General features: G+C 47.6%; 1 protein-coding gene across 5 annotated transcripts in view; it reads left to right on the forward strand.

The window, feature by feature from the left end:
• Window positions 1-24,017, forward strand: part of LOC138581130 (protein MTSS 1-like) — an 885,917-nt gene extending 861,900 nt beyond the window's left edge. For 4 of the 5 annotated variants that reach the window (XM_069652219.1, XM_069652221.1, XM_069652223.1 and 1 more), the window contains one exon: window positions 23,119-24,017. In XM_069652219.1, coding sequence (XP_069508320.1) covers window positions 23,119-23,885 — 767 coding nt within the window. In that variant the 3' untranslated portion in view covers window positions 23,886-24,017. The remainder of the gene's footprint in view (window positions 1-23,118) is intronic. The other variant, XM_069652222.1, reaches the window with a different exon arrangement.
• Window positions 24,018-24,466: the final 449 nt, after the last annotated feature.

Here is a 24,466-nt window from a genome sequence, read left to right on the forward strand (position 1 = left end):
GTGGGTGGCGACGACGAGGTTCCCGTGGAGGAGGAACTGTTAGGGCGAATTCTCTCTTGAGGCTTAATTTCCTAACCTAGTGAGTCCCCCAGCAGCTTTGCTGGATTTCTGGAGTATGTTTTTTTTCTCCTGCCAAGAGTGAGACTCTTTTTCTCCCACTCTTGGACATGATTTATGGTGTTTCTTTGACTGTTAATGTGTTTTATGGGCTATGGGGTCCTTTACGCCATAGGGTCTCATGTGTTTTTACTATGTGTTACACAGCACCCCCTGTGCAGTGACACCCCACCATAGACTCCATACCCTGGGACTGACTGTCTCCCAGGGCATGTAAAGTCACCATTGGCTTTACTAGTCCCAAATTATTAACAGAAACCGGTACAAACCATCATATTGTGGACGTACTGGTCGGGGCAATTCGATTGCCCCGGGGTCTGTTAGTCGAGGGGGCACGTCTCCGTCCCCCCTGATTGAGTTTTGGCTGGTGGCAGTGGATACTACTTTTTATATTCGTCCGCGAATATATCCCTATGGGATTTTCCCATTGTTCGAGGCTACCAACTTTAATTATTTAATTCTCATAGCCTCGAACATACCGCCGGTTTATTTATTTAATATTAATTCGCTAGTTGGTATTTTTTGCCAGGACTCGATTCTAAAATGGCGTTTGTGTTCTCTTCTGTGACTCCAACCCAAGTCGAGCCCTTTGTTCCACTTTATGGCGGGCTTCTCCACAGAAGCCTCCAAAAGTGGTGCCACTCTGTCTGGGTACCACAGGGGGTGGGGGAGGGTTTTAGGCACCCTGGACTGAGTTACCTTGGTAACTCAAGTCGCACTCTTGTGTGATTGGCCCAAGTGGGGAGCTGGCCGGCTCGCCACTTAGCATGTTTGATTGACAGCTAGGCTGAGTGAATGGGAGTATGCTGCATAAAAGCAGGGCTTTGGGGACTGGAACTTCAGAAGTCGCCACAGGTCCTGAGAATCCGACGAGGGAGAAGCTGAGCCGACCTACGACGACACCACCGGTGGAGCCCTGCGGGACCGACTCGCCACTTCCTGACGACAGAGAAAATCTCCCGGCTGGAGAGGTTTCTTCCCCTGACTGGTGGGCACAACCAGTTTACCTTCTTCTTTTCGCACCCCAAACCGGCTTGTGGTCGAATTGCCCGTGCCAAGCACCCCGGCAACCGGATAACCACTTACCACTGGACCGCGAATTGCAGGACCGCTCCTTTTACCTGAGAAACTCCACGGCTGGTTTCTTCCCTGGCAGTGCAATGGACTCCTGTCTTCCTCCCCGACGAGATCTTCTCTTCCCCCGGACGAAGTCCCGCCTTACATCCGCTGCCAGGAACAACTGCCCCCGCTGGAGTATTCTCACCACTTTAAGGTACCGTGTCCGCCAGGCCTCCCTTTCTAAAGATTGCTACAAGGTAATAATAACCCCTTAACCTTCTGGACTGGGCTGGCCGCCTTGACCCTCTAACTGGTCCCTTTCTTTGGTCCAACTCCTTTTTAAACAGTTACAAGACTTTTGTGCACTGCAACCGTGTGACCTTGGACACATTTCGTTTTGATCCTCTTAAAGTGGATCCAGCCTATTGAACTTAACTTCACGGTTTTACTTTGCCTTCCTCTCTTGTTGTGTTCTTGTAAAAGTGTTGGGACCTGTTTCAATTTATTCTCGGTTTTTCTCTCCCTTTTAAAAACGAATTATTAGAGTGCCATCCACGTTAAGCGCTCACCGCTGTCTGAAAATAAGTGGGGCTTTACTTAAGACTTGTCTAATATTCTTCTAAGGGAGTGTATATCTTTTAGTGACCGTGTTTTTTTGAATTGCTTACTATTAGTGCCTGTGTGTTTTTCTAGATGTGGTTTTAAATAAATAATTATCTCTTTTACACTAAGCCCTGGTCAGTGTTTACTTGTTCTATTGTGTTCTTTTGACCTATTGTGTATACTCTGTATACTGCCTAACTCTTCTTGAGGGAAGTCTGACTGCTCAGCCACAGCTACCAAGTGAATCTGTGTGGTACAGACTGCTACCAAGTGGGTTTACTGCCAAACACCTGTAGTACTAAATCTTTTGCAATGGTCCCAAAGGGAACTGCACAGGTGTCTGCCTAACAGGAACAACAGTCGCTCCCGGCACGCCCGTCACAACCTGAGCCACAAGAAAACTCGGCGGCCATTTTGACGGCAATCCAAGCCTTATGCACAGAGATAAGGACGACCCAGCTGAACCAGGTCTGCCGGGAAGCCCTCCAAACAAGAGGAGGAGAATTCATCCGGCTCCCCTTCAGCTCTCAAGGCCTTGTCAGCCTTTGTCGCCCTCCCCGGGCCCGAGGGATAACACGGGAACAGACATGGTCACAACGGGGACGGATGACGACGATGGCGGCGACGATGGGACTGACCTCCCATCTCCGATTCCTCGGGCGTCTCCTCCCGACAAAATTGGCTCCTTCCACACCATGATTGCCAGGGCATCCAAGCTTTTTCAACTCTGCCCCGAAGAAAAGAAGGAAGGCTTCCTCTACCAGCGGCGCGAGGCCAAGAGGAAGACGGTCCTCGTGGTGCCGTTGCTGGATGACGTCTGGGACGAGGGTCTTGCCCTCCTGAAGAACCCATCCACGACGCCTGCCAAAAGGGACCGGTACGAGAAGAAGTACTGGGTCCCCGACGGCGCCCCTTTGTGCCTTAGGGCACAACCGACCCCGGATTTGGTCGTCTCGGCAACGGCCAAGAAGAAAGCAGGGGGGGGCTTCGGCTTCAACTTCCCCACCGGACGGCGAGGGAAAGAAACTAGATGCCATGGGACGACAAGTCATCTCGTTGGCGGCGGCGACGGCGAATAAGGTGGCCAACGCCCTAGCGATTGTGGCCCGCTACGACAGGGAGTTGTGGTACAAGATCGCCCCCCTGTTGGACTTCCTCCCGGACGACAAGAAGACAGAGTTCCTGGCAATCCTACAGGAGGGTGAGGTGGCGTCGGACCACGCCATAACGGTGGCCACGGACATTGCCGACACCGGTTTCCACCAGTTGGGCAACAGCGTTTGCCTTCGACGGCGGGGGTGGCTCAAGGTGACGGATTTCGGCCAAGACGTGCAAGCCAAGGTTTTGGACATGCCCTTGGATGGGAACAATCTGTTTGGAAAGACAGTGGATGAGTCAAGACCAACACGGAGACGGCTCGGGCCTTGGGAGTTCTGCAGCAACGGCGGCCGCCCTTTCGGAACTCCGGAGGCAAGCAAGGTGCCTCCAAAGGATTCGGCGGCAGCTCCTCGACCTACCGTCAGGCGGCCTGCTCCTCCTCGCAAGAAGCCTACAGGGGACGAGGCAAGTCAGGTGGATCTCGCCATCGTCGCCAGGGAGGCCAAGGCAGCAAGGCTCCTTCCAAGCAAGACAGAACCGGCCTTTGCGTCGGGCCTCCACCGAAGCACCCCGGTGGGAGGCCGGCTGACGAAGCTTGTCAGCGTGTGGGAGTCCATCTCTACCGACCGTTGGGTGATGGATGCCCTGGCCCACGGGCAGACTCTGGAATTTCTAAAGAAGTGCTCCCGAATTCCTCCCATGGCCAGGAAGGAAAACCACATCCCTCAACTGCTGTTAGAGGTAAGGGCGATGCTCAAGAAAGGAGCCATCAAACTCGTCCCAAAGAGGCTCTGGGGCTCCGGAGTATACTCAAGATACTTCCTCGTCAGAAAGAAGACAGGAGGTTGGCGTCACATCCTGGATTTGCATCGGCTAAACAAATACATCAAGGCACAGAAGTTCTGGGTGGTCACCCTCCAGCACGTGCTGTGCCAGCTCGAGGAAGGCGACTTCCTATCGTCATTGGATTTGGAGGATGCGTACTTTCACATCCCCATCCTAAAAGGACACCAAAGGTTTCTCTGGTTCGTAGTCCAAAGACGCCACTACCAGTTCAAGGCTCTCCCATTCGGATTGAAGTCGGCGCCCATGGTGTTCACCAAGTGCCCAGCACCAATGGTGGCGCGGCTGCGCCTACAGGGGATCCTCGTCTACCCCTACCTGGACGACTGGCTCATCCGAGCAGGGACAAGGGAACTCGGCGTCGAACACACAGCAAAGACCGCCCGGCTGCTCACGGACCTGAGATTCTCCATCAACTTCCCCAAATCCCACCTGGTTCCATCGCAGGTTGCGCTGTTTCTGGGAGCCAAGCTCAATACAGTAGAGCAGTTGGCCTTGCCATCGGAGGAAAGAACGCAGGCCATCCTGGGCAAGGTACAGCGTCTGCTGGCCACAGACGTGGCCAGAGTAAGGTCCATCAAGTCCCTTCTTGGGATGATGTCCTCTTGCATCTATCTGGTGCGCCTGTGCAGGCTTCGGATGCGTCCTCTGCAGGAGTTTGACGCCCGTTGGATGCAAGCGATAGGCAGCTTCGAGGACAAGATCTCGCTCGACGAAGTATTCCGCCAAGCAATTCGATGGTGGGGCACACGCGCGCATCTCTCAGCGGGCACAGACTTTCAGACCCCAACATACCAGGTGACGGTGACGACGGATGCCTCCCTGGAGGGGTGGGGAGCGCACACCGGAGACCTTCAAGCGAGAGGCCTGTGGCTCCCGGAGGAGAGGCCACGCCACATCAACATACTGGAGCTCCGAGCAGTGTTCTGGGTCCTCAAGTCATTCCTCCCATCCCCCAAGGGCAAGGTGATAAGGATCTTCACCGACAACACCACCACGATGTTCTACGTGCGGAAGCAGGGAGGAACCAGATCCCCAGCCCTGTCCAAGGAAGCCCAGGATCTGTGGCACTGGGCCGTTGCCCAGGGGATATGATATGATATATGGTATTTGTAACGCGCCTATACACAGGTGTTTCAAGGCGCGACGAGGCAGAGAGGGAGGGAAAACAAGGGGAAGACAGACAAACGATCCTACTACGCCAAGTGTCATTCAGATCGCGCAAGTGCAGAGGTAGGGGGAAAAGGAGAAAGTGCAGGGGAAGGAGGTGGGGGGGAAAGTGCAGTACAAGGTAAGTAGTGTAATAAATATTAAATAATAAATAATATATAAAAAGGGCCAGCTAGTGGCAAGTACGAGGTAAGTGCAGAGCAAGTGCTGGGAAGTGCAGGGAAGGGGGCTGTAGGGATACAGTGACAGTCCCACAGTGCAGGGGGAGCCAGGGAGGCAGTGCAAGTGGAGAGTGGCTGGGTCCTGGACCGAGGTCGCTGAGAGTGGCCGAGATGCAAGTTTAGTGCAGAATTCAGTGGGGAGTTAAGCAGGTTTAGCAGGGGAGAGGGAGAGAGAAGGCAGAAGCGAAGAGGAAGGTTTTGAGGTGCTTCCGGAACCGGAGATGGTTCTCCTCAAGTTTCAGGGAGGCAGGAAGGCTGTTCCAGAGGGAGGCCCCTGCTGCGGAGAGAGATCTACCCCCAGCTCGTTGCTTAGAGAAGCGGCTGACCATGAGGGAGTTGGAGACGGATGAGCGAAGGGCTCGTGAAGGAAGATATTTAGGAAGAGAGAGTTGAAGGTATTTAGGCCCCAGGCCCCAGAAGGCCTTGTGGACAATGCAGAGGGTTTTGAACTTAATCCTCGCAGCCACTGGGAGCCAGTGAAGAGATTTCAGTCCTGGAGAGATACGGTCCCTGGGCTTGAGGCCAAGGACAAGTCTCGCAGTTCTGTTCTGGATAAGTTGCAGAGGGCGGAGAGTGGAGGCAGGCAGATTAAGATAGAGGCTGTTGCAGTAGTCCAGCCTTGAGAGAACCAGGGCTCGGGAGACAGTGAGCTTCTGGGGGAAGGAGAGGAAGGGAAGAATACCTCTGAGGAGGTGCAGCTGGTAGTGTGACTTCTTAGAGACGTCAGATATATGAGGAGAGAAGGAGAGTGTGGAGTCGAAGATGACCCCGAGGTTTTTAGCCTTGCAGGTAGGGGCAGGAAGGGGGCCAAGGGAGGCTGGCCAGAGAGCTACAGGGAAGGAGGGAGTGGGTGTGCCGATGAGTAGAATCTCAGTCTTACTGGCGTTAAGGCAGAGGTCATTGGCGGCACACCATTCCTGGATAGCAGACAGTCGGAGATGAGGGAAGGAGAGGAGGAGGCCGAGGGTAGCCTGAAAATGAGCTGGGTATCGTCCGCATAGCACTGGAAGTGGGGGCAGAGAGCGGCGATGCGGTGGGCAAGGAGTGCCAGATACTGGTTGAAAAGCCAGGGAGAGAGGTTGGATCCCTGGGGGACACCACAGGTGGAGAAAAAGATGTCAGAGAGGAAGGAGCCCATTTGGACCTGGGAGGGTCGACCGGAAAGGAAAGAGGTCAGCCATGCCAGAGCCTGACCAGTGATACCCAGGTTATCACGGAGACGGTTGAGCAGGATGGCATGGTTGACAGTGTCAAAGGCAGAGGAGAGATCGAGCAAAATGAGAACACAGGGAGTGTTTGAGTCGAGGTTCAGGAGCAGGTCCTCACGGATGTTCAGGAGAGCAGTTTCTGTGCTTCTGGCCGCTCTGAAGCCGGATTGATGGTCATGAAGATTACCAACAGATTCAGCATGGAGGTTAAGCTGGGAGATGGCCAGTTTCTCCAGGAGCTTGCCCAGGAAGGGAGTAATGGAGATTGGGCGATAGTTGGCCGGGCAGGAGGGGTCGGAAGAGGGTTTCTTGAGGAGGGGGTGCACAAGGGAGTGCTTGAGGGGGGATGGGAAGACTCCAGAGGCGAATGAGTGGTTGCAAAAGTCAGCCAGGGCAGGAGCCAGGGAGTCAATGTGGTCCTTGATGGTTTTGGAGGAACAGGGGTGAACCTGTTTAGACGAGGCTTTCATAGATCGGACTTGTCTGGAAACCTCATCAGCAGAAAAAGGTGGAAAAGCAGAGAAGGAGGGCAGAGGGGCGGCTGCAAGAGAGCAAGAGGAAGAGCCGGGAAGAGAGGGAGGGAGGGAGGAGAGAGGAGGAGAGCGAGGACAGGATGTCCTGAGTTTTTGAGATGAAGTGCGAGGCCAGTGCAGTGCAGAGGGCCTGGGAGGGGACAGGAGGGGTAGAGACTGCGGCAGGGTTGGCCAGCTCCTTGCAGATTTTAAAGAGTTCGGCCGAGTTGTTAGATGCCTCAGAGATGCGGGCTTGGATAAGGGCTCTCTTCTTGGTGAGAACGGAGAGCCGGTATTGCCTTTGGAGCAGGCGGCAGGCCAATTTGTCAGAGGATGAACATGAAGCACGCCATTTCCTCTCTGCCACCCTGCACTTGCGTTTTAGGGTGACGAGATCCAAGTCATAGCAGGAGTTACATTTGGCTTTGGGCTTCAGGCGGATTCTCATGACGGGGGCAAGGATATCGAGAGTATCAGATATAGAGGAATAGAGCATGGAGAGGGCTGTGTCAGGGTGGGAGTCAGCCGAGGGGGGAGGAGGGGGCGAGAAGGTAGCAGCGTAAGCCTCAACTGACACGCGCTTCATGGGTCGGATGACCGAGAAGGTGGGTGGCAGTGAAGAGGGTGGCTTTGCCTGTGGGGTAGGGAGGGAGAGGTGGGAGGATAGGAGAAAGTGATCGCTCCAGGAGAGAGGAGTGGAGAGAGGGAGGGAGAGGGGAAGGTCAGAAGAGATCAGAGCATCAAGAGTGTGCCCTGCAGAGTGAGTAGGCCCAGACGGGAGAATAGAGAGTGAGAGAGAGTTGCAGAGTTCACGAAAGAGACCAGTGGGGGGACAGGAGGCATCGAGGTGGATGTTGAAGTCACCGAGAAAGAGGAGTTGGGTGGTTGAGGACAGGAGTGAGGAGGAGAGGTCAGCCCACTCAGAGAGGAAGGAGGAAATTTGACCAGGTGGCCGATAGATAGTAGCCACGGTAAGGGAATGGCTAGGAGAGAGAGAGAGAGAGAGTCGGCAGACAAGACATTCAAAAGAGGAGTAGGTCTGCGTAGGAGTGGCAGTGGCAGGAATCCACTCAGGGAAGATGAGGGCAACACCACCCCCTGAACGGTTGGGCCTGGGCACGGAGAGGATCTTGCAGCCGTCAGGTAGGAGTGTGTCGAAGCTGGTGGCAGAGCTGGCAGTGAACCAGGTCTCAGTGAGACCGAGGACGTCGAGGTCCAGTTCCTCAAGAAGGCGACAGATATCAGAGGAGTGCTTGATGGCAGAGCGAGAATTTAGAGTGGCAATGTGGAGAAGGTTGCCACCCTTGAAAAACTTCCGGGGAGGGGTACAGATCAGAGGTACGCCCTGCGGAGGTGTTAGAGAAGGAGTTGAAGAGGGAGCAAGAGAAGGGGCAGGGAGGGAGGGGAGAGGCAAGGTAGCCGAGGACAGAGGAGGGGGGACAGCGGGAGCAGAGAGGAAGTTGATGAGGCATGGGAAACGTCTATCAAAGAGGTGAAGGTTGGCCTGAGGGCCTTGGACCAAGACGGTCCCGTTAGCATAGACATTAATGATGGCCTTAGAGGAGTGGAAAGGGGCCAAGAGGACATGTTTCTGGTACCTTTTCATCTGGCAGGGATAAAAAAACACCATCGCTGACTCACTCAGCAGGGAGCTGCGCTTGTGCCACGAGTGGGAACTACGCCAGGATCAAGTGGATCAACTCTTCCGGCGATGGGGCAAACCCCAAATCGACCTGTTCGCGACAGCAAATAACTCCAAGTGCCAGAGGTTCGCCAGCAGGTTCTCCAGCCGAGGAGCATGGCCGATGCTTTCTCGTTCCCCTGGGAGGGCCTGTTCCTGTATGCGTTCCTGCCGTTGGTGCTCAGGCTCATCAACCAACTCAAGAGGTCCCGGTGCAGGATGATCCTCGTCGCACCAAGGTGGCCGAGACAGATATGGTTCCTGGACCTTCTGGACTTGTCAGTGTCCCCACCAGTCAAACTGTTGACGGACGGAGACCTATCCAGAGAGGGAGGCGCCATTCTTCGTCACGACCCGGAGTCGCTGAATTTGCAGGCCTGGCTCCTGCAGCACTGGAGTTTGGAGGTTACAATATCCCGGCTGACTGCAGAGAGGTTCTTGCAAAGGCCAGTGCGTCCTCAACTCTCAAGTGCTACGGACACAAGTGGAAGAGGTTCTCTGTCTGGTGCCGTGCACAGAAGATCAACCCTCTACGGATTACAGCCCCTCAAGTGCTACCGTACTTACTGTCACTGGCCAAAGCTGGACTAGCTCACGCTTCCATCAAGATACATCTGGCAGCGATTTCCCGATACACCAGAACTGCAGGACGATCGTCCCTGTGGTCTCATCGCCTGGTGAAGGAGTTTATGAAAGGACTGTTCCGATCGTTCCTGCCGGTGAAGGCTCCAGCCCCGGCATGGGAGCTCAACGTGGTGCTGACCAGGCTCATAGGCCCGCAATTCGAGCCCTTGCATTCAGGTCCGTTGAAGGTCCTTTCGTTGAAGACAGCGTTCCTTGTGGCCATCACCTCTGCACGACGCGTGGGATAGATTCAGGCCCTTTTCTGCAAGCCTCCATACTTGACTTTCCACGAGACAAGGGTGGTGCTGAGGACGCACCCCTCCTTCATGCCCAAGGTGGTGTCGGACTTCCATCTCAACGAGCCCTTTGGTGTTACCAGTTTTTTTTCCCCATCGCCTTCGTCACCGGCTGAGAGGACTGTGCACTCGCTGGATGTAGCTAGAGCGCTGAAGTTCTACGTGGGCCGAACGAAGAGTTTTCGGAAGACATCACAGCGGTTTGTGACCTTTGGACCTGTAAACCAAGGGAAGGCTCTCTCGAAGGCTTCCATTTCCAGATGGCTCTCCGGCTGCATCATGCTCTATCATTGGTTGGCAAACCGACCGTTGCCTGGCCGTCCGAGAGCCCATTCGACCAGAGCGATCGCTGCTACCACGGCGTTGTCTGGTGTGCCCCTGTTGGACATCTGCAGGGCTGCTACATGGAGGTCGACGCACACCTTCACGAGATTCTACTGCATCGACCGGGATTCCAGGGAGGAGTCCAGAGTCGGCCAGGCAGTGCCGCGCAACCTGTTTGCTTAAGGTGAGCCTGGTGAAGAGGTAAGAGATGCTTAATGTTGAGTTTTATGTAATGCTTAATGTTGAGCCTTGCCACTTCCTGTGGTTGTGCATGTGTGTACTGCTATGTATTCTTATATTCATGAGCATGTGAATCCATGCCAGACCCCATGCTGGAGAAGGAACAAGTTACTTACTTGTAACTGTTGTTCTCCAGCATGGGTCTGGCATGGATTCACATGCGAACCCTCCCTTCTTCCACTCTGCGGCTCTTCACTTGGTCATACTGCCACTTTACGTGCTACCAAATCTGAGGATGGCTGCCAGGGGCGGGGCTTAGGGAGAGGGCAGTCATTGGCTGAGGGCAGTATGACCCAGAGACCAGTGATTGGTTACTACTAAGAAAGACAGATCAGAAATGAAACTGATACTGATTTTTTTTCTTTACCGAGGATTCCCAGCCTGACGATGGGGAATATTCATGTGAATACATGCCAGACCCATGCTGGAGAACAGTTACAGGTAAGTAACTTGTTCCTTACCTCAGATGCTTGGGAGCTGGAAACAGTGGACCAAGGTTACTGCCTTCCTTTTCTGAAAAGGCCTCCGGATCATCCACTAGGAGCCAGCTCTGCCAAAATTCCGGATCTGCTCCTTGTGCTTGAGATTTTAACCCTGCTAGAGAAAGGTGCAATAGAACATGTACCTGTAGTGGAGAGGAACAGGGGCTGGTACTCTCCTCATTTTCTCATACCAAAAAAGGACGGAGGATTGAGACCCATCTTGATTTAAGAACCTTGAACAAGTTCCTCAGGAAAGACAAGTTCAAGATGGTTACCCTTTCTCAGATCCTTCAGTCTCTCCAACTCCAAGACTGGTTGGTATCATTGGACCTTCAGGATGCTTACTTTCATCTCAAGCACAAAGTACCTGAGGTTCCCGGTTGGCGGTTCTCGCTATCAGTTTCGAGTTCTGCCATTCGGACTAACCTCCGCCCTGATTATTTTCACCAAGTTGATGGCGGTGGTGGCAGCGAGTCTCAGGAGAGAGGGGATTCACGTTGACCCCTACTTGGATGATTGGTTGATCAGGGCTCATTCCCCCGAGCATGCCCAGGAACATCTGGCAATCACCTGAAACTTCCTACACAGACTGGGCTTCTCCCTCAATTTCAAGAAGTCCTATATGATATCCCATATGAAATCATGTTTATCGGAGCAGTCCTGGATACTTCCTCTGGAAAAGCCTTGCCTCCCGAGGTGAGCGCTCTTCACATTCTGCACATGGTGACAAAATTCTGGACAAAATTCCAGAATACCCAGCATCTATCGGCCTTCAATTTTCTGAGGTTGCTCGGTCTCATGACATCCTGCATTTTTCTGGTGCCAGAGGCCCGATTGAGAATGAGATCCCTTCAATGGGCCGTCAGGACTTAGTGGTCCAAATTCTTGGGGAATAGGTCAGATCTTCTGCAAGTTCCAAGCTCAGGACCTTCTATGTTGGGCTTGCAACAACAGTATCCTCAAAGGAGAATCTTTTTGGCAACCATGGCCGAGAACAGTAGTGACGGACGCCTCACTCACGGGGTGGGGAGCCCACACCAACGATCTGACCATCAGCGGTCATTGGTCTCCATCAGAGTTCCAAACTACACATCAACCCTTTGGAGCTGAGGGCAATGCCAGGTAGGGCCAGGTTTCGGGGTTCCATTATGGCCTCAGAGACCTTACAACCTCATCCGAGACTCTCTTGGAGTCCGTCCTGGCGCCTTTGGCGCCAGGCTCATATTCATTATAAAGAACATCTTTAAATCAGGACTATTTACTTGGGACTACTTTCTTTGGGCCTGCAGTCAACATGGAGGCACTCACATAGCCCAGTTCCCAAGAACTGAGCTATGCGGTATAGTGTTTTGGGTGTGGTGGCCTGGGATTACTTTACCTGTACTACTTTACCGGAAAGCTATTTAAACCACACCCAAGCAGCAGAACACGCTTCGCGTTATTCTCTAGTTTGCAGCGTAACGCTCACCGTGTCCAGTCCGGTCTCCATTGTCCTTGATACCAGCAACCCTTGGAACAGCGTACCTGCAGAGGGGAAAAAGAACATCGTTCTAGGAATCCTAACTGTGAACACCATCCTGTCTTCAGCCTGTCGTTAACTCATGATTCTGCTTACCTGTGGACAGTCGATCCAGCGAACTACATCTTCTGGGCACCGCATGCTTTCCAGAACGTAGCAACCTGAAAAGGAGAGAGAGGAGGACAGCATTAGTGAACGCATACTAACGACTTCACACAAACAAAGGACATCACAAGAATCTCACCTGGCTAGCCGCCTCTTGGTCAGCATCGTCCCGGAACATCACACCCGCCGGAAAAGAACATTGCGGTGCAAAAGAAAGAGGAAGACACAGGTTAGCATCTACAAGGCGAAGTAGCGCTGCGCATTACTTACCAGAAAGCATTGTGCACTCTGCGCCATCCATTACCGACAGGCACTCAACCCAGCCTGCACGAAAACGTCAAATCTCTTGCACACCTAAAGAGAAGAGAAAATACATTAACCACAAACAGTATTGATTACAAAGACTGCAAGGCAGCAAGACCTACCTTAAAGACACTTGAAAGGGCTCACACCAGTGAAGTAACTCAAGTCGCCCACGCCCACTTGAGACTACGCACCCCTGCCAAAGAGAGCAGGACGGAGAGCAGGCCTTATACAGTAACAAGGTGAGGAGAGGGCCCAGGGAAGGTCTGAATCCAAGGGAGGTGGGGAGAGACCCTACCAGAGACAGCCAGTCTTGAACCCAGCCCTCCTGTATTTCAGGCTCAACTTCCATCGGAGGCACCACTCGGGATCGGGAAGAGAGTTCGAGGTGCACATCATCCAACCAGGGCTGAGTGGCGTTCCAGTGGATACCAGGTGAGCATAACACACTACCACTGTGCAGAGAGGCAATGCAGCTCTGGTTCTGGGCAATTCAAGAAGGAATCTCTGTCGGCAGTTCACCTAGCCGGAGAGCAGAACACAGCGGCGGATGCTCTGAGCAGGCAGAACACAGTCTCCCACGACTGGGAGATAGCTCAAGAAGTCCTTCAAGAGATCTTCACCCTTTGGGGAACTCCTCAAGTGGATCTGTTTGCCATCAGTGTCAACCGGAAGTGTTATCAGTATTGCTCAAGGGAATTTGCCCCAAGAGGAGCTCTAGGGGACGTGTTCGTAGTGGACTGGGAATTTCGACTCCTGTACGCGTTTCCTCCAGTCCCTGTGATTCCTCATGTAATCAGGAGGTTGAGGAAGTTCGGGATGACCATAATCCTAATTGCTCCGGATTGGGTCAGGAGGACGTGGCACCTGGACCTTCTGGACATGTCCATCTGCCCTCCAATACGTCTGCTACAAAGAGAGGATCTTCTCTCGCAAGAGGAAGATCGTGTTCTCTATCCAGAGGTTAAAACACTCAACCTTCACGCATGGTTTCTGAGAGGCTGAGATGTAAGGATAGAGACCTTCCGGATTGACGTAATGGAGATTTCGCTTTCGGCCAGAAGGCCAGCAACCAAATCTTTGTACCGGTGTAGCTGAGGTTATCTTTCCTTTTGTATCTGGCCAATCTGGGGCTCCAGCTTAGTACAATAAAAGGGTATTTAGCCGCGCTTTCGATTTTTAAGCACACCTCTGAGGAGGTTTCACAGACTCGATCCTAAAAGGGCTTTGAGTTTCTATATTATGCGTATGTCAAAATTGCATCAAGATGACAAGCTTTTTGTTGGTTATACAAGTCCCAAATTGGGATTAGCAGTTAAAAAACAAACTATATCCCATTGGATTACTTTTGCCATCATGGAGTGTTCTAGATTGGCGGGGAAAGATCCGCCGGCAGGGCTTCAAACTCATTCCACAAGGGGCATGTCTACTTCCGCGGCTCTTAGGAGGGAGTCCCAGTGGCCGACATCTGTTCAGCTGCCACCTGTACCTCAATCCACACATTTGTTAAGCATTACTGCTTAGACTCCTTATCCTCTCAGGAGGGTCTATTTGCAAAGGCGGTACTCCATTCTGTTCATGAAAGGAGGTAAAAGTACTCCCACCTCCAACTCTTTTACTGCTTTGGGAGTCTATCGTAAATGAGGCATACGTGGCAGGACACAATCCATTCGAAGAACAAGTTCCTTACCAACTGTAACGTTCTTTCGATTGGATGTTCCTCCCACGTATTCCTCATCGCCCCACCCATACCACCCGCAGTACTTTTTATGTGTTTACATTTGCGTTTCTGTGAAGAGCTTTCCGTCTGGAGCATGCCTATCTGGTTCCTCTATGTAACAAACGAAAAAACAGAACTGAAGCCAACGGGCGCGGCACAAGCTATTTATGCTGAGTGACGCCGACAGCCTACGGCGACCTCCGAGGGACATAGACACCTCAACCTTGTGCACAGCGCCCTCTGCCGGAAAAAAATAAAAATTCTACAGCAACGAAGCTGGAGATACAAATTATCATAGATGAGGAATACGTGGGAGGAACATCCAATCGAAATAATGTTACAGTTGGTAAGTAACTTGTTCTTTTGTAGCTTTCAGGCATAGCCACCCAATACCGGATTGTGGCATACACTTTGTTAATGAGCTCTGCAACCTCAGTGTACTTGCTGCTCAACTTGAAGACGAGCTAAGTGTCATCAACATAGTTGGTAAAGTGCACCCGCAGCCTGTCCAAGAGGTCACAGAGTGGACGGCAATATGCATTGAAGAGGAAGGGAGACAAGCAAGCCCCCGGCGGGACACCACATTTCAAAGGTTCATCAAGTGAACACACAGTACCCCATATTATCCTGGACAGACATCCTTTCAGAAATAGCCTGATCCAAGCCAAGGCCTTGGCTGAAAAGCCACATGCATTCATCAGCCTGCATAACAATGTATCCTGGTCGACAAGGTCGTAGGCTGCTGACGGATCTAACATCAGCAGCAGCCCCACCTTGAACCAGTCCATGATATGAAGCATTTCAGATTTCATATTCAACAAGGCGCTCTCAGTGCCATAACAAGCTCTGAAGCCTGATTGTCTAGAGTGTAATGCCCCAGAGATTTTCAAAAATTCTTGAAATTGGGATGTAGCCACTTTGTCCAAAATTGTCAGTAAAAAAGGGTCATTGGAAATAGGTCTGAAGTTGGAGTAATCCTTTTGGTTCAGACTGGGATTTTTAAGCAAGGAGGTCACAGAGACTTTCTTCAGGGCCATGGGGACACAACCATCCCTGAAGCTGGCAGCAATGAGACGAATAATAAAAGGGAGAAACAGTTCTATATTGGAGGGGAGAACTTCTCCTACACACGTGGTGACTCATTCTTTTCGTGATGATGGCTAATGCATCCTCCGATATACCTTTGAATTCAAAAGCTGGAAGGGCCCATTGATCTATCTGTCTCAACAATGGAGGCGGGAGCCGTATGCTCCATTCCAGCTAGGCTTACGCTAATCTGAGTTTGTGCTGAGGTTCTTTTTGGCATGGAGAATCTGTCTGATAGTCTTTCAATTACTTTCCATTTGTCCCTATTAATTAGTGATTGGTCCTTCCTCCAAGCTCTTTCTGCTTTTCTTTTTTCTTTTTTTCGATCCTGTTCAGAAAAGCACCTGTCAAATTCTCAATCCAGGTGGCTAGGGGAATCGTAAACGGATGTAGATACCATCAGCGAAAGCAGACAGGTTTCCAAATCTTCTTGACGAATCCTGTTCTAATTTCTACTGGAAACCGTGCAAAGCAGATTTATTTTTCTGAGTAGAAGGACAGGGTAGTATGAAGTAAAAAAATGACAAACTGGTGTTCAGACCAGATACATGGTCGGGTAGCTACTGAGCCCAACAATAAATTGTTACTGGTGACCCAGTCTAACCTGTTTCCCAACTTATGAGTCGGGTCATTGTCACTTCTAATGACAAATTGGTTCATAGTGAACAATTGAGCACACCGAATGGCTTGCTAATCCGCTTGATACCGAAGCCATCTATTGAAATCCCCCAGTACTATGGTAGATGTATGGGTTTGGGTAGAGAGAGATAATATGTCGGCCAAATCGTTGTGGAACATAGAAGTTTCATGTGGAGCAGTATGTAATATCTAACCTCGAGGGATATGCTTTGCATTCTGCCAATTTCAATTAAATGGTTAACATCCCATGTTTAAATTCTAAAATACAATCTTACTAGAAATATCTTCATTGAGGCACTTGTTTCAAAAGCATGATTTACCAATATATTGTTTACTTTTATATAGGTTCTTTTTTTGATGCACATGCTTTTTCCCTGGGCAGGTTACTTTTCCCATGAGCAAGACCCTGTCTTAATGTGCACATACAAGCTTCCATAGCACAGTCCCTTTTAATAGATTATCCTTGCAAAGCTTTCATCTACTTGAATTAAGACATATCTTAATTGGAAATGTTTTTAGGATTCTTATTAGAGTACGAGGGATTTTTCCTGTGAATTCCTAAACAGTTAATCTTCTAATGACTGGGTGTAATGTGTCAATTTCTGATTCAAACCTACATAATTTACATTTCTTGTGTATCTGTAGCCAGCATCATAGGTCAGCCGTTCCATCTAGGATTCTTCATGTTGTCGGTGGTAGTAAATATTTTTAACATTAAAATTGATTCACCCTCCAGGCTTCACAAGCTGTCAAGTACTTGGAGAGCAATGTAGAGAACAAGCAGAAGGTGCTCAGATGTTGTTTTCATACATTTCATCGGTCACCTTTCTGCAATCCACTGGACATTGCCTGTACAATGGCTTGCTCCGAAGGGTCTTTTCAGCCTTTGCACAGAATTTGCTTAGATTCTAAGCCCCTGACATAGATTGAGGCTGTAGAAAGTCATCAGAAGTTTATTTCGACACTTGTCATAAAACTATACAAAACATTTAATTAACTGTATGAATATGCAATGTATAAGGGTATAATCCATGCTACTATTAAAACATCTCACATATGATATTAAAAGATAATACAATAAAGTGCAAAATGCTCACGGATTATTGACTTCAAGTAAGGATCCTAGAATGTCAGCCAACAATATGTAATTAAAATGTAAAGGTTTAGAGCACAGGGAACGTTGGGATGCTGCACTATCAGAGTTTGATATGTTCTGTTGCCAATTTGGAGATTCCCAGGGGACAGCGCTCAATTGCCCCAATTTTTGAAAGAATGGGGTGGTGGTTGCAATCAGGATCTAAGTTCTAATTAAACCTGAGTGGTTTGTGTTGGATCCCAAGAATGAAGGATCACTCATTTTTTCGGGTTACTTTTAATTTCGGTCTTTATTGTTACTCAAGGTGCTGCCATGTGTTTTGACCGCACAAGGGTCTTTATTAAGGCAAATATGTTCCAGTGGGCTTGATAATTGTGACTGGTGCCCTGTGTTGAGCTTCTGATAATTTGTTTGCTGGATAGCAATCTGGGACGGGGGGTGACTGGCCTCTGCAGTCGGATCCGAGCGGTAATTAAAAGCACACTAAAACGAAGTTGAAAGTTGAACAGCATTGAACAATGTTATAACAGTATATAACTAAAACAGCAATAAAATTAAGGGTCACTGATTCTAATGGATCTAAACTTGAGATGTACGATTAGCAGGCTACAAGAAACTGTATGTTTAACGACATTAAATTATATATTGGCCAGGATGTTATGCAGTTCTCTTTTTGAAAGTGCCACTCGTATAGGAAAGCAATCGACTTTCCTTCAAGTGATCATTTGCCTGCATAACTCTGGTGCACTCCTAACAGCCCTCACACCCTCCTGTAACAATAACGGTTTCAACCAACAGGTTGTAAGGTTCGCATATAGAGGGCAGAATAAGAGAAAATGCAAAATAGTTTAATCAACTGTTTTACACTTATGGCAATATTTGGTGTTCAGCCCTCAATTGGAGGAAAACCAAGCATAGTTTTAGTAGGAACAAACTGCTCCAGCCAGCCCCCCTGTCAAGGTAGGGCTGGAAAGCAAAAGATTCTTTCTTCCACAGGTAATCATGACCAGACTACTCGTAGCCGCTAGCCGGTTTATCTCACTGGTGACCCAAAGGTTGAATGAAAAGTGATTTGGACTGGGGACCCATTTTTTGCAGATGGGAACAACAATACAGAATATCTAATTTTAAAAAACATACATTTCACAGACTTTAGCCACAGTAACAAGGATGCAACAGGAAGATCTAAAAAGTCAGATAAGATTATCAAGTAGTCTTTAAGTAGACCATTTGTCCACAACTCTACCCAATATAGCAAGGGTTTTCATTTTATTTTGTAAATAATGCCCCTCAGGCCTACCTCGAAAGGGATGGGATTGACTGGGCACTATAAGCCAACAGTAAACTTTTGAAAAATTCACTCTCCATAGTTTGAATATTTGTAGTGTCAATGTAACCCCAAACCTCCACCCCATATGTTGCTGCTGAGACAGCCTGCAAACTGTAAACCTCAAATGCACATGAAATTAAATGGTCCTAAAACTTTCTTGGAAAATGGTTGCACAGCTTCACCTCTGTCCTAATGGAGAACAGCACTTAACTAATGGCTACCAAGAAAGGCAGGTATCCAGTCTTATAAACAAGTAGTCTAACGTATTTACCACCTTGATTTTATTACCCAACACGCTAAACAACTTACATGCTTGCTATACCTGGGCTCCCCCAACCCTGAGGGAGCCCAGGAGACTCCACGTGGAAGCCACCGCAGTCAGAAATCCAACGTTCTTGTATTTATGATTTCCGTGGTTTTCCAAAAACGGCAATCGCAAATAATGTAATGTTGTATTTGTAATTGCTGTGCCTTTGCTTTTTGCCTTCACTTTGTTTTCTGTGCTTCCCTGGGCTTGGGGAGCACCGAAAACGTAAAATGAAAGTGAAGGCAGCCTCCTCGGATCATGTTGAGCTCTGCTCTGGCTGCAGTAAGCAAAAGCTCCCAGTAGGGGGCTTTTGCTGCTTGTTTAGTGCCGCCAGGGCAGAGCTTAACATGAGCTGAGGAGGCTGCCTGAAATGGCAAAATGGATGCTCCCATGTAAACGCTTTGAGCCTCGTTTGCTCAAAAGTTTACATAGGAACTTTTTATTTTTTAAAAATGTTTAATGTATATTTTGGATTATTGCCCATCTTTTAAGGCAATAATATTTTTGAGCGCACTGTTCCTTTAAGGGGCTAGGGTATATCAAGATTTTCGAAGGACTGCCACAGTTGAGGCTGTGAGACAGTATCAAATGCAGCCTTAAGGTACACAAAGGCTAGGTAGATGGGTTGCTTCCTGAGAATTACACATTTGTATAAAATTAATAACAGACTGAACCCCTTGACGATTTTGGGCAGCCCCTTTCTAAACCCTGCCTGCATGGGAGGGATGGTATTGAGATCAGTACACCATAGTGCAAGTCTTTGGAACTTTCAATGCTATAGAACCATTTACAATTAATGTATAACCTGGCAAATCTGCTTGGAGACACCATTGTCTTGGGGGTGATCAGCCACCAGACCAACACTATAGTTTAATTCCACATCGGCCAAAAATGTGCTGATTTATAGTTTTCAGACAACACTCTGCCTGCTAGGGCACCATTCTAATGTAGCCATATTGTGCGACCCTACTTGCTGACCAGACTCCTAACGTCATTATTTGTAAACCACTTGGTCATCTTTCCTCAGAAATACATGGAGTTTTGCAGGGAGATAGCTCAATGTTCAAAGCTCGTCCGTCTCTAAACCAGTCTCATGAAAGACTTAAGTATCAAGATCAAGTTTTAAATTAAGATGCTTTGCATATGATGTACTCTCGTATTCTCTTTATGTGCCACATTAGTCTGCCCTTGACATGAACATAATAGTGAGACTCCCTCCTGTGACAGGAAGAATATGCCATGCAGAGAACCCTCTTGATGGCACCATTACACAGTATGCCATTTCATTGGATTACTTACACTATCCCAGTATTAATTATCAGGATAGGATAATCTTGGATTAGCTCTAGTAAAGATAATGCAGTCTGGTGCTGGTTGACCCATATCACTGTGAGGGTTTTGCAGTGCAGGCTTGCAATTTATCTAATCGGTGGATTTACCCATTTGGAAATAGTGGAGTTTAACTTCATTTGTATATAGCTTTACACATTATTGGTAGAATGAATTTGTTTTGTGGATGATTACGGATTTCTCATACAATGTTTGGCTTCACCTTCATGTATTTTGAGTACATGATACCCTATTAATGACTGCACAATATTTTTCTTATGGATCAAAGATGGACTTCCTCATCCTCACAAAGGGAATGTTCCTCTTGGGGGCAGGAGGGTCTCTCACATGGTGGAATATAATATTGCCAAGTTTCATTTTTATTCCTTGTACCATGGATTCTTTTTAAGTAGCCATAAGTATATCCACTTAGGTCTTTGTCCCACTTAAGTAATGTGTCTTTCTGAGTCCGTTCTGAAGTAGGTGTTCAATTTTCCCTTATAGATTCTGGGTAGATGGCACTGTTGATGACTCAATGGAGAAAAGAATTCACAGTGAAGTTTGAGTCAAACATGAAAAAATAAGCTTTTTTTCGATTTACCAACACCAGACAGGTCAAATGATAAAATAATCAGTGCTTTTTTGAAGCATGGTTCACAACTCTGTTGTTGGTTAATCTACAATAGCCCCTTTATATTTTACCCAGGGTGTAATCCTTGCTTCCCTCAGGTAGATAAACACCTACTGTGCAATTGATGCTTGCCATATGCATTGCTTACACAAGGTTCATGTTTACGACAAAGTATAGTAGGGAAAATCATTAAGCTGCTTGTAATTTGCAAGCTGGCAGGATCTAACACTGGGTCAATCGATGACATGCCTTAAGCAAAGTATCTCGTAAGAGAAATGGATGGGACTGGGGAGGCGGACCAACAGGAAGACACAAAAAAAGATATATATGTATCCATCCATTTCTCTTACGAGATACTTTGCTTAAGGCACGTCATCGGTATATATATATATATCTCTTAAGCAGATGTTCATCATCCCGGGCCAATTACTTCCCAGGAAACTGAGAGCAGAGCATGTCAGGGTATACATAGACTTTGAACGACAGACTTTAGTCTTGGTCCATTGTCCTCTTACCCGATACTTCTGTGATGATGGTATTGAACAATGTCATTTTTCTGACATTTCCCGTAGAAGAGAAAGATATTTTGATAAATGGTTGGAAGATGGATATGACTTTGCTACATCATTTAACATTGTGCATACAGCCCCATGAGCAACAATGGCATATTTACTTGTGCCCTTTGCTTGGGAAGGCTGCTTTAGCGCACTTGATATGGAGCTACAAATAGCTGTTAAGGGTGCTATGCCTCGGTTGATTTTTATATTCAATATCGTAATTCATTTTATAATATTAATATATGTAAAAAAGTTGTATGTATGCCAGCGTTTTATTTTCAGATCAACTCCAATGAACAAAATTGGTGATATTGATTGTAAATCCACTTTAATTTGGCGGCTTGATTTTACTTTGGTCCTTTCCATTGTCTTTGTAAAGCATCAGTGATCCGTTATCCATGCATTTATAAAATGAGCAATTGGTTATCTATATTTAGGACATGTACTTTGTCTGCTACTAAAGTGTTCATTTGTTTTAAGAAGAATGTAATATTTAATTTCTTATATAGTGCAACACGCCCAGAGGCCTCTGTGCGCAAACAAAGAAAAAAACAAAAACAATCCAACACAAGAAGTACAAATTCACGTACCGAGAGGTCAGGTCAAATGGAGGGTACAATTGATTGATTAATCTTTAGAATTAAAAAGGTAGGTTTTGACTGCCTTCTTAAAGGTTCCATGTGATATAAAGTCCCCGCAAAAATGTCACCTGGCAAAAAAGTCGCCAACAAATTGCCATTTTTTGGAGGGACCTTATCACATTGAACATGCGGGAGACACCCCTGCAACCTTTTTTTTTTTACCCTGCATGGCAATTTATTGGCGACATTAAGAAGGTATACAGTAATATTATCCCCATTTATGTATGGTCACCATATATAATGTTGCCACAACCTTTTCCCTGCAACATTATGTATTGTGACGAAATATATGGGGATAATATTACTGGATACCTTCTTAAAGTTGGCAAGACAGTGGATTTTACTCATGCTATGCTATGTGGAATTGAGTTCCACAAAATTGGTGTGCACACACACATATAGAAGCTCGTGCCACCAAAATGTTTAAGCTTATGTTGGGGATAGTGAGCTTTTTTAGTCAATTGGATCGTAAAGTTCTGCGTACTAGTGCCCGATGTATAGATTTAATGCGTGAGGGTAAGAACTTCGAGTGTTATGATGGCAGACAGGAAGCCAATGTAACGATCTTCTGGTATCTGTTAAGATTCCCTGCTGTTTTTCCTGCATACAGCCGTTATGGCTCCATTCTGGGTAACTTGAAGAATTTTTACATTGTTTTTAGTACTGCCAAATAAAACACTCTTGCAATAGTTAATACATGTATTGACCAGTGCAGAGGCCACTATAGACCAATTTGTGGTAGCTAGATATGGTTTAATTGGCTTTAAAAGCTTGCTCACGTATGCGCAAGAGGCCTTCACCTGGCGAACATGTTTCTTCATGTCAAGCAGGACTCCCAATATTTTCACATGTGATCTCACGTGGATCGTGCAGTTCGGTATCCTCAGATGGCTGTATTTTAACTCAATTTTTCTTAGCCATTGGTCTGAGCATAATACCATCATCCCAGTTTTGTTATAATTAAGGGCAAGAAGAGAGTTAACGACCATCCAATGTTGGCTATAGTCTCAACCGGCAATAGGTGCACTCCAAACAACTCATTGTCCTGGGCTTGCAGAAAAATATTATTTCCGTTTTGGCCTTTACTGCATGAGTATCCACACAACCCTTTCTAAGCCATGCCCTTCATGTTGAAAGTGGGGTTGAAAAACCCTTCAACGAGCGGGAGATGTTCTGCTCTAAAAGACCCTAATTTCTCGAATAGTGATTTAAAATATTTATCGGCTATTTGCTACCTAATACACCGCAAATAACGGGCTCTCGTTTATTTCACTTCAATTCCAAATATTGATAGAATTGTTGTCCAGATGTTTAGTGTGCCTACAAAGCAGCTATTGTTTATATGTGAATGTACTCAATCTGTTTATTTTTTTCTAGTTGCAGAGTATGATTACATTTCGTTGCATGGTGAGCAAGAAGATACAGACCAGCTGGACTTTGACAAATCTTCCACAATTCCCAGAAACAGCGACATCAGTCAGAATTACAGAAGAATGTTTCAAACCAAGAGACCTGCCTCTACAGTCAGTCTTCTTGCAGACCCTGAACCAATTGTACGGTCACCATATGTGGCCACCATAAGGAGAAAACCTTCTGGCAAACCTGTTTTTAGACGTGGCACAATAAGCGGCATGCCCATTCCTATAAGAACGCCAGTGGTTCCCGTGGGTGCATCCAACTATGCAGAGCTTTCTGCTGGGCTCTTTGGTGGGCGAACAAATAGCGAGGAGTTTGTGAATGTGCAGGATGCTAGAACTGATCTTCCACATATGAAGCAAGGCCTCTGTACCTCAGTGCAAAGTCTCAGTGCCATTCAGTCGCCCTACTGCGCTTTTGTACCAAATCCCTCATACCCTTATTCCATGCACACAAATCCATCGCCTACCAGCCCGCAGAAGATCATAGTAAATTCCAACATCAAAACTGCAGCAGTGAACAGCATCATAGAAAGTAGGCCATTACCTCAAACCGCCACAGCTGTTCATTTCCAGAGAATGACGAGCACCGATACCAGTTTAATTTCAGATAGCCTCCAGTCAGATTTCCTCACCCCAAATGAGACTAATATGTTAGCAATGATCCGCCGTGGAGTGAAGCTAAGAAAAACAATAAGTAATGATAGATCTGCCCCTCAGATTAAATAAGAATGCTGGCAGCCATTTGAGGACACTTGGTTATTTTCACCTACTGTTTAAAAAAAAAAAAAGTTTCTCACTCGGTTATAAAACTTTAGCAAAGGCCTGCTCATAGTTGCGGTGATTCCTCAAATGGGTCTCTTGCCCTTGTTTATAATTGCCAGAGGACTTCCAAAGTAGTTGCCATGAAGTGATTGTTGCCTTGTTTGCAGATCTATGCATTTTTCTTTTTGCAATATTTAGTTTCATGAGAACTCAACTACTGTGCACTGCAACAGTTACGAGACAGAAGCTAGATCTAGTTTTCAGCTGTAAATTTTATGTTTTTGAAAATAACTTCTGTGTACTCTGGTCTTATTTGGAAAGAGAGGCTATACATTCTTTTGGAAGAGTTGCTACATGTTTTGCACATACATTTGACCTGTTTTTGCTTTTATGTGGTTAAATGTAGTGTGAAAAGGAAAAAAGCTGTTCACCAAAAAAGAATACATTTGTAGGCTCTGAAAAACGTTAATTATTGGCTTTCAAACTGCGGTTTCGTTGCATTGATAATTCAGGTTATTTATGTTTTACAAGGGTAAAATGTATTT

This window comes from Ambystoma mexicanum, chromosome 3p (assembly GCF_040938575.1).
Source record: "Ambystoma mexicanum isolate Mex_15411 chromosome 3p, UKY_AmexF1_1, whole genome shotgun sequence".
In the NCBI taxonomy this organism is placed as follows: Eukaryota; Metazoa; Chordata; class Amphibia; order Caudata; family Ambystomatidae; genus Ambystoma; species Ambystoma mexicanum.